This window comes from Coffea arabica, chromosome 10c (genome assembly GCF_036785885.1).
Source record: "Coffea arabica cultivar ET-39 chromosome 10c, Coffea Arabica ET-39 HiFi, whole genome shotgun sequence".
NCBI lineage: Eukaryota > Viridiplantae > Streptophyta > Magnoliopsida > Gentianales > Rubiaceae > Coffea > Coffea arabica.
This window is the reverse complement of record NC_092329.1, coordinates 47,701,801-47,712,057: the sequence shown is the minus strand read 5'-3', so window position 1 is coordinate 47,712,057 and position 10,257 is coordinate 47,701,801. Positions and strand designations below refer to the sequence as shown.

The 10,257-nt window shown below is 30.9% G+C and overlaps 1 protein-coding gene across 1 annotated transcript; it reads right to left on the bottom strand.

Annotated features, from left to right (window-relative positions):
* Window positions 1-4,133: 4,133 nt before the first annotated feature.
* LOC113713366 (2-methylene-furan-3-one reductase-like) lies at window positions 4,134-10,049 on the bottom strand. The gene is made up of 4 exons (XM_027237085.2): window positions 9,691-10,049; window positions 9,286-9,609; window positions 5,098-5,257; window positions 4,134-4,632 (listed from the first exon to the last, which is right to left on the bottom strand). The coding sequence occupies exons 1-4, from the start codon at window positions 9,907-9,909 to the stop codon at window positions 4,361-4,363; spliced, it is 975 nt and encodes a 324-aa protein (XP_027092886.1). The 5' UTR covers window positions 9,910-10,049; the 3' UTR covers window positions 4,134-4,360.
* Window positions 10,050-10,257: the final 208 nt, after the last annotated feature.

The following is a 10,257-nucleotide window of genomic DNA, read 5'->3' as shown; positions in this document are numbered from 1 at the left end:
CTCGTGAATATTCAAATTATTTGAGATCACAACGAGATTCTCCAAAGCTTCAGAACAAAGAAAAAATGATTCAATCCAGGGGATATGTATATTCCATTCAGACCCAGAATGGAAGACAAGTTATTCCAGCCTACCAAATTCCTAAATACGATGAAATTTATGTTCAAAAAAGCTCTTATGCAACCATTACTCCAAAAGAAAGAGCCTTTATTATTCAAAGACAAATTCAGAAAAACACCATTCGACTCATTACCCATCAAAGAACAAGCAGAAGTGAAGATTTTCTTCACAACGAATTTATTCAATATTACCAAGAACAGAATAGACAATTATCTGACCAACTTAAAGATGTTGTTTATTAATTGTGCAGGAAAATGGATTCAAAAGCAGGCACTTCCAGGCCAAAGACTCCTCAGGATTATGAGATGAGTCTTACTCCTGTTTCTCAAAATAGATTTCAAATCTTACAGGACTTTCCAGCTTTGACTTATAGTCAAGCTGCTCGTACTCCAACTTTTCCTCCTATAAGATCTCTTCAACAGATTCAAAGTCCCATTGAAAAATCCAAAGAAAATATTTACTTCACTAAACCAAACGTTCAATATATCACTTTGACCAGATTCCAAGAAACACCATTATATACTACACTCAACCAAACTGTCCAAAGAATTTTCCCTCCAAAATGTTATTGGCAACCAGATGACCCTTCAAAAAATCTGGACTATTATGAATTAATCCTTACAGATACTCAATCTGTAGAAATTTACCCTATTCCAGATAGGAAAAATCCAAATGTTATTAGTCATTCAAAATGCATCATAAAGAAAGTTTGTTCGCCCAATGAATGGACTTCTCTTTATTCGAAAAAATCCTTCTCAGTCAATTTCATTCCAGACGGATTCACATATCAAGATTACAAAATGGCATGGTATCGTGCTTTCCTTTTTAGACCATTCAATCATTCCTGGTTCTTCACTTTCAAAGAAAATTGCAATCGAGAATTTCCAATTTGGTTCAATCACTGGTGGAAATGGTTTGGACCACAATCAGAAATACTCCCTCCAAATGTGCTTATGGGATTTCAAACCTATCTAAAAAGAGCAAAGGGGGAGGAATATATAAGACCAATTTTATTTCATATGGAGTTCAAAGTTCCGTGGATATTTTGCTGGAGTTTCAAAATCCATCAAGAATTAGAAAAGCCACTTCCAATGTCCCTTGTCAGAGAATTCAAAATTAAATGGTGGACAGGATTCAATCAAGAATTCGGAGATCAAGCAAATGTGATAAGATTTCTAACAACTGGAGAAAAGCTCAAATGGACAAAAGATTCAACCACTACTTCAACAACTTTGTCGCCCACTCCAACGACAATGCCACCCAAGCCAACTAATATTCTACCTAATCCAACCACTCCGAAGAAAAAAGATAAAGAAAAAATGACAAATATGGCATCCGAGGCATTTTCAAATGACTTTCTGATGAAAAAGATGATGCAGAATCCCGAGATGCTTAAAGAATATTTGGACTATCTACAAAAGCAAGATAAGGATGACAAAAGCGACAAAATAGAGGAGTCAGCAGGCTCATCAGATTCAACTTTTGATCCGTTTGGAGGGCAAGACCCAATAGGCGGACAAGACCCCGAAGACTTTTACAAAAAGATGTCGGCCATTCAACAGAAAAAGAAGATGAAATTCAAATGAAGATGAAATGAAGTTCAAATGTAACCTCCCGAGCCTCTATAAATAGAATCAAAATACTAGACAGAAGGCATCGGTGAATAGAATTAACAGAAGTTTTAGTCAAGTCCATTGTAATCCTCTCAAAAATCCATTACACCAACTCTCACCTACTCTTCTAAGCTTTCAAAGTTTTGTACTCAAAAGTCTTGGCATAAGACTTTATTACTGCAATAAAGTCTTCAAAGTTGAATTCATCTCAAGCTTCCGTGTGATACTCAACAAATTTTCATTGTAAGTCCTCATACTTTATGAATATTGCAAGTTTAATTAAACACATGCATTCATATAAGTACCTGGGTAATGAATGATATTTTCAATCCTTACAGTTCATTTAGTATAGTCTATATAGATGATGTATTAATATTTTCAGAATCAATAGAACAACATTTTAAACATTTAAGTATATTTTTAAAAGTAGTTAAGAAAAATGGATTAGTTGTTTCTGCTCCAAAAATGAATAAAAGCCATAAAAAATTAACATTTTATAGGCCATTTCTTTTTTTTTTTTAATTTTAATTTATATTAAATAGATAACCTATCGATTTTCTTTTTACAAGAATATTATTGTAACACCTTTTAATTTTTAATTACAAATATTGATATATTTATTATAAATTAAATATTTAAAAATAAAATACTTATAAAGAGCCGGTACTTTAAATAAATTATGTGTATTTGCCTATAAACTACACTCCTTACTTAAATCAATAAACTACACTCCTTAACTTAAATCAATAAACTATACTCCTTACTTTAAATAGTGTAGTTTATAGGCAAATACGCATATCCTATTTAAAGTATCGGCTCTTTACAGATATTTTATTTTCAAATATTTAAGTTATGATAAATATATTAACATTTGTAATTAAAAATTAAAAAGTGTTAAAGTAAAATTCTTGCAAAAAAAATCAGTAGGTTATCTATTTAATATAAATTAAATATTTTTAAAAAAATAAATGACCTCATAAACTATTAATTTTTTATGACTTTAATCCATTACATGAGTAAAGTATTGGATCTTTATGGATATTTTACCCTGAATCATTTAATTTATGTTAAATACATAAATATTTATAACTAAAATTGAAAAAGCGTTATATTAATATTTATACGGAAGAAAAACTGGTAGGTTTTGTATTTAACAAAAATTAAATATTTGAGAGTAAATACAAATCTGTATTTGAGAATAAATATTTGTGATAAAGTAAATGTTTGAAAGTAAAATTCATGTAAAGAGTTGGTACTTTAAATAGACAATACGTATTTGCCTATAAACTACGCTCGTTAAAGTTTATTAATTGTTAATTAATTTGTAATACTTTGCCATTCATTGGACATGTGGCACAAAGGACAAATCAGGTACAAAATTCTAATTTCACTCTCTAAAATAATATTTTAATCATTTGGACTAGATTTGTAAAGGATTAGTAACCTCAGGGGAGGTCAGTGTAATTGTTCAAACCACAGGGGAGGTAAGTGTAAATGTCAGAAACCTCAGGGGAGGTTTCTGAAATTATCCCATAATTATATAATATATTAGTAAAATTAATATTTTTATATATTATATATTTATATTATAACATTTTTATAATTGTATTTAATTATATATAATATTTAATTTAATTAGTTACAAACTTATAATAATGATATTATTATTTATATGTATTATATAATGTGTATTAGTATATGTAATCTACTTGATATTTTGAATTATACTAATAATATAAATATTTATCAATAGAAATTATTAATTAGTTATACTAAATTTACTAATATATTTATATTAATACACTTAATTAGTGAAAATTTCTTATATTCCATTTCGAAAGAGCCAACGAACCAAACATCAACTAAAGTTATGATATACATTCTTGGTACTGAACCAGACAGATTTATTGGAATAATAGATTCCATTCCAAACCCAGGATGAATGATCCCAAATCCAAATCCGATTTCAAGGTGAGAACCAAATGTTGGGAATATTATAACAAACTAGCAAATATTGTGACAAGAATTTGTTTCAAATCGTGATAGAATATTCACTTTTCTTTAAACTTTATTTGTCTGGTATAATGTGCAATAACCTTGGACAAATATCCTTTAAGATAAGATGAAATTTGCTTGTCTTAGACTTTTGCACAAAATAAGACAAACCCTCTTGAACTAAAGAGTGCTTTTTGAGAGAATTCAAAATAGTAGGAAAGTAATTTTCTGCAGCAAATCACTCTCTACTTGACCTCTTTATATAGGAGATATTGTTTAAAAAACAAATGAATTTTAAAAAATACTTGTATAAATAGATTCAAGATATTGTGTACAAATTCATGTATATCACATGATTCTATGGTCAAATACATGAATCTATCATTACATTCAACGATCCCCACATACATGAATATAATTATGAATGAATATACATTTATCACAATGTATGTACATCTTAGAATTATTTGGTTCATAATACAATACATGTACGTACATCTTAGAATCATGAAAATCATTTGATTCATGATACAATACATGTATGTACATCATAAAATTTCGAACACCAAACGCCACCTTAGTAGTAAAAGTTTATGATGCGTCCAGGGATTCGAGAGGGCAATGATTAGTGATCAGGGAATTGGATATATGACCACCTTGCCGGTAGCTCTACCAGTTTGAAGATGGGAAAATGCTTCAATGGTGTGAGAGAATGGGAATGGGCTTTTCGGGTCAATCACCGGCTTCAGTTTCTCCTCCTCTATGAAAGGTTTGAGTCTGTTTAAGACAGTGCCAGTTGAAGTGACCTCAAATACGAAGGCAGGGGGAACCACTGGCCTGCCCCCCACGATTGTCACCACGCTTCCGCCTTCTTTTACTGCCTTGTTACCCCTGCCACTCTCGCCTGCTCATTTTCACACATTTGCGAAGTTAATTAGGTAAATTTTTCGTGCACGGTCATGTATACATTAGCGGATTTAGATACATAGTACATATGAAAAATTTGATGTTTAAATCTAAATTAAAATAACGTGACATGCATCTAGGTCCATAAATGCATACACTGACAATGTAAGAAATTTTATCCAAATTAATTACTAGCAATTATCAAGAAAGCTAGTTCAGCAAAGCTTTTTGGATTAACTTTTTATGTATTAACAGTGTAATAAGTTTATTTTTTTTACACTAACAATTTTACATATATGCTACATTTGTATAATTTGAATTCATGATATGCGGTATGATTTAAACATGTTAGCGTGAAAAAAAAAACAAATTATACATTGACAGTTTATAAAAAAGTTATACAAACTTTTTGCCTAGCAGAAAACAGAGAGCAAGAGAATGATGGCTCAGGATTCATTCTTACCAACGGTATCATATACCACATCAATTTTCTTTGGCATATCTTCATACTTGTCCTTTTTGTAGTCTATTGCCAAATCAGCACCTAGGACTTGAAGCAACTCCAGTTTCCCAGCGCTAGAAGTAGCTGCAACTTTGGATGCACCAAAGACATGCTTTGCCAGCTGCCTCAGATCAACAATCGTTTCAGCCATGCATGAATTTAGGCAGTATGATTTATCTTCATGTTCTAATCAAAGGTCAATTTTCAGAATTACTTTTAATTTATCTAATCCAGAAGCCAAACCTAAAATTGCTATGATGGTTCAGCCAAATCCGAAATTTTGATTGATACATATAGTAATTAAATATTGCTGGCTTTTCGTCTCTGCCAAGGATGACTTGGTACAGTACTGCTAAATGTTTTAAAAGTAAAAAATGTTGGGACAGGTTGGAGGCGTTTTGTCTCCACCCAAGTAGGCCAAAAGCTCCCCGGCTTGAGGCATAAGTCCTACGTATTTTTTAATTTTTACCATTTAAAAATACATAAAATACTAAAAAAATATTGCAAAAAATAAGAGAAATATTATTTTCCATAAAAAATGCACAATTATGAAAACTACAAAAAATTTTCTTGTTGCAATATATGGTAGTAATAATAGTATGGAACATATAGTAAAAATTCAATAAAATAGTAGTCTTGGGCATCTTATAACGGTTGTATCTGACAAATTTTAGACTGTAGTCTTGTATCTGACAAGAGACAATACTACTTTGAAACTTGGATTTTTTTTTTCTTATGATATGTATTACAATCTAAAAGTGGTAAAATTGATAAGAAATCTAGTTTTGGGGTTAAATAAGAAATGCAGATAACATGTGGGCCAAATTTTATAACTGAGCCAAAATAGGAGGACTTGATACTAAATGTTCTTTAAGAGTAGCTCCCCATCTCTACACTTGGTGCAGCTACAAATCGTCCTCCTTTTTCCCCCAAATCTGAAACACATCTTAAATCGTCAAAAAGTCTTTACTCTCGCTCCCTTATTATTTTCCATTTATGGTTTTTTATCATCTCCCATCTATCACTAATGCTAAATACGGAGTAATTCAGACTCAAATAACTCGTTTATACTTCCTTCTCCTCACTTTCTTCTATAAACTAATATGTTTTAAAACTCGGACCGTTAATTGAATCAGTGAGGTATTCGGGTCGAGATTCAACCAGTGCGATCGGTTTAACCTTGGTTCAATGAATTTTCTAAAAAATGATTTATTTAAATATATATGCACAAAATAAGACATGCATTGGACTAATTTAAGACTTTATATGATGAAAATTTAATATTTTCAAAAAAGTTGGATTTTCACAAATAAATTTTTTAAATTATAAGTTGAAACAAATAAATTTCATCTCAATCTTAATTGAATTTACCAAAAAAATAATGTTAAATCTAGCTCAAAAATACCACAATATTTTGAAATTATACAAAATTCACATCTATGAAAATTAGACATTGTGAGTTTAAATTTTAATTCAAGTCTTTGATATTTAGATATTGCAACTTGAAAAAAAGAGAAGTTTTGAGTTTGGAGGAAGTCAAGAAAATAGAAAATAAAAATACAACCTTGAAAAGAGCCAAAAAATGAGAAGAAAGTGAGTGAATGTGGCATTTAATAATTAGTTTTTAAGGTTAAAGAAAACATATATATTTTTTAATTTTTTCAATTTAATAGACAAAAACAAAAAAACCGCCAGTTCAATGATTCAATTTGGTTCGCACAGTTTGAACGGTTCAATCCGGTTTTTAAGTATAATCAACCCAAAGCATGAACGGGACCAGAGCCAAGGTCGGTTCGCTGTCCGACCGGTCGACACAGTTGGTCCGATCCGATTTTTAAAATACTGCTATAAACTCGTTTAAATTGTATTTTTTGAAAATTTTTTATAGAAAAATACATTATAACAATTTAAAGTATGTAAGATAAAAAAAAGGGTAAAATATAGAAAAATCTCTTAAGGTTAAGTGAATATACAGAAAAATCCCATGTAGTTTCAAAACATACACTCTAGTATCTCATGATTTGAACTAATTTAAAAAAGCAACAGAAATCTTCTGAATTAATGGGTTTGAAATACATGCGCTTCTTTTGCGAGTATTTATACTGAAGCAAACAAATTTTTAGTTGATATACCTATTATACCCTTAGAATTGTAATACAGAAAAGCCTTCTATGGTTAAGCAAACCTATAGAAAATGTCCTTTATGATTTCAAATCATATAATCCAGTATCTCATAGTTTGAACTAATGTGAAATCGACAAAAATCATTTAAATTAATGAGTTTGAGGCTGCTTGACGTGGAAAATGCTAATTTTTTAATTCAATTTTTTAGCTGATATACCTATTAAACCCTTTAGAACTCATAAAATTTTCAAAAATAACCCAAAACTCTCAAATACAACTCATCTTATTTCTATATATAAAATAAATAAATAAAAATTTCCAAATAAAACTCACCTTATTTCTATATATAAAATAAATAAATAAATACTTCCAATACAACTTACCTTATTCCTATGCATAAAATAAATAAATAAATAAAAGTAACATGTAACCATAGGGGATGTTCAGTAGATTGGCTTAATCACAGAGGATTTTTTCGTAAGTTTGCTTAATAGGATAGTTATTAGAAGGTCTTTTATTGTTTATATATATTAGGGTAATTGTATCATTTCATCCGTTTCCATTAGTTTTGATGATTTCCATTACTGTTTCAAATTAGTTTAAATCATGAAGGATCGAAAATGTATGATTTGAAACTATAAGGGATTTTTTGTAGGTTAGTTCAACCATAGGGGACATTTTTACACTTTACCCTAAAAAAAAAATTAAAAAAATAGGATTATTATCACTTACCCCCTTAACGTTTGGTGTAACTATCAATTTCCCCCTTAACGTTATCTTTTAGTCACTTTACCCCAAAAACTAACGGTCAAACTTAACGGAGTTTGTTAATTAAAGTGAAAAGACATGTTTAACCCTTAAAATTATTATTGCTTTACCCCCATAAAATATAGTCTCATTATCAATTTACCCCCTAGAGTTATTTTTTAGACAATTTATCCTACCATTAAATCAACTTAGCAAGTTAAAAAACTTTAGAAGAAAATACCCTCCTCTTTGCATAATAAAAATAATAAAAAATTTAAAGTGACTCTTCTCCTTTTTAGTATCAAGAAAAAAAGTCAAAACATTAATTTCTTTCTTCTTGGCAATCTTATTTTGAAAAAAAAATTGAAAGATGGAGAAGGGGAGGGGAAGAGAGAGAGCTCAATTCTTTTTTTTTTTTAAAAATTACAAATAAGAAAGAATTAAATACTTTTATTATTTTACTTTTTTGTTTACCACCAAATTCCAATTCTAATCCCGACAACTTTAAAGTAATACAATAATGTTAGACTTTTCTTTATTTTCTTTTTTTGCAAAATCTAATTTTTTGTCTCCTTCTTTCCTATCTCTTTTTCTTTTCTTAGTATTAATAAGTGTGAAAAAAAAGAAATTTGAGAAAATCATTTTATTTTTATGTTTTTCGATCTCTCAAAGTGAAAAAAAAGAAAGAATAACCATTCTAACTTTTTTATTTTTAATTATATATAAAAAAGGATAAATATATTTAAAATTTTTTTACTATACTAGTTAGATTAATGATGGGATAAAATGCCTAGAAAATAATGTTAGAAACTAAAGAGATTGTATTACTATAATCCAAACGAATAAAGTGATAATAACAATGTAGTAATGCTATAAAATAAAAGGGTATTTTTGTCCAAAATTTCTTAACATGTTGAGTTGAATTACTTATGAGAATAAAGTGACTAAAAGATAACGTTAGGGGTAAACTGATAATAGTAATATAGTTTTAGTAAATAAAGTGATAATAACACTAAAAAATATGCTGAGCGTTTGCCTGGTCTCAGCACAACCGAACTCCTTACTTACACCCCACCGTTGCCCCGCGGCCATACAACTAATACAAGCGCGCCCCGCTGCTTTACAAATGCGCCCCGCCATGAGGACGTCTCATCTTCATTGGTCAAAACAGAGACTCCTTCAACTTCGTGCTGATCACTAATTCTTTGGAACTAATCAACTAGAGCTGATTTTTAAAGTATTGGAATTTAAGGGGAAAAACCAAACACAAAAATGTACCTGAACGACCAAAGATCCAACTCCACCAGCACCGCCCAGAACGAGAATGGATTTACCAGCTGAAAACCCTGCGCGTTCAAGGCCCCCGTACGCTGTTTCAACGGCAAGAGGAAGACTAGCTGCCTCAGCAAAACTCAAATTCTTGGGCTTCAAAGCTACTACCTTCTCCTCCACTGCAGCGTACTCCGACAGTGACCCAGACCCCTTTGGGTTATTCAAAGCATGCTCGTGAATGTCTCCATATACTTCATCCCCGACATTGAATTCCTTTACTTTGCTTCCAACTTTAACCACCACGCCCGCGACATCATAACCCGCAACAGTCTACCAGATGAACAAAACAGCAGTAAGGGCTATCTAGCAACTAAAACAAACAAAAATTTTACTGAAAAAAAAGAGGCTTACGGGCACAGGAGAATCAGTGGCCTTGAATAAACCAGCCATGATTTTGATGTCGACTGGATTTAGGGATGCAGCAGCTACTTTGATCAAAACCTGTTCATCATTTACTTCAGGAACATCAACCTCGGATTCCAATCTAAGGACATCCTCAGGTTTCCCATACTGGCCATAGACCCATGCCTTCATCTTAGAGGGGATTCTAACTGGAGTACTGGTTGCCATGGGTGAATAATTTGGCTGGGATCTACTATTTCTTTCTTTCTTTGTGTATGGGATTGTAATTGCCGCAAAGTATATCCTTATCCTTAATATCCTTACAACATATAAGAGGCACTTCTTCTTTACTTTGCAAAGCTACTTTCATCTGCACTTCCAAGGACATTGCCGTCATTTTCTACTCTATATGGTGCCACTCATATTTTTTGTTGTCTTATAAATGTGTGTAAGAACCAGAGAATTTTTTAGTTGATATTACATTTCTATCCTTTGTGCATTCATTGTTCCTTCGTGTGAGATTCTTTTTCTATGGTTCTTTGACTGTTATCAAGTGGCCTCTTTAGTCAATTACCT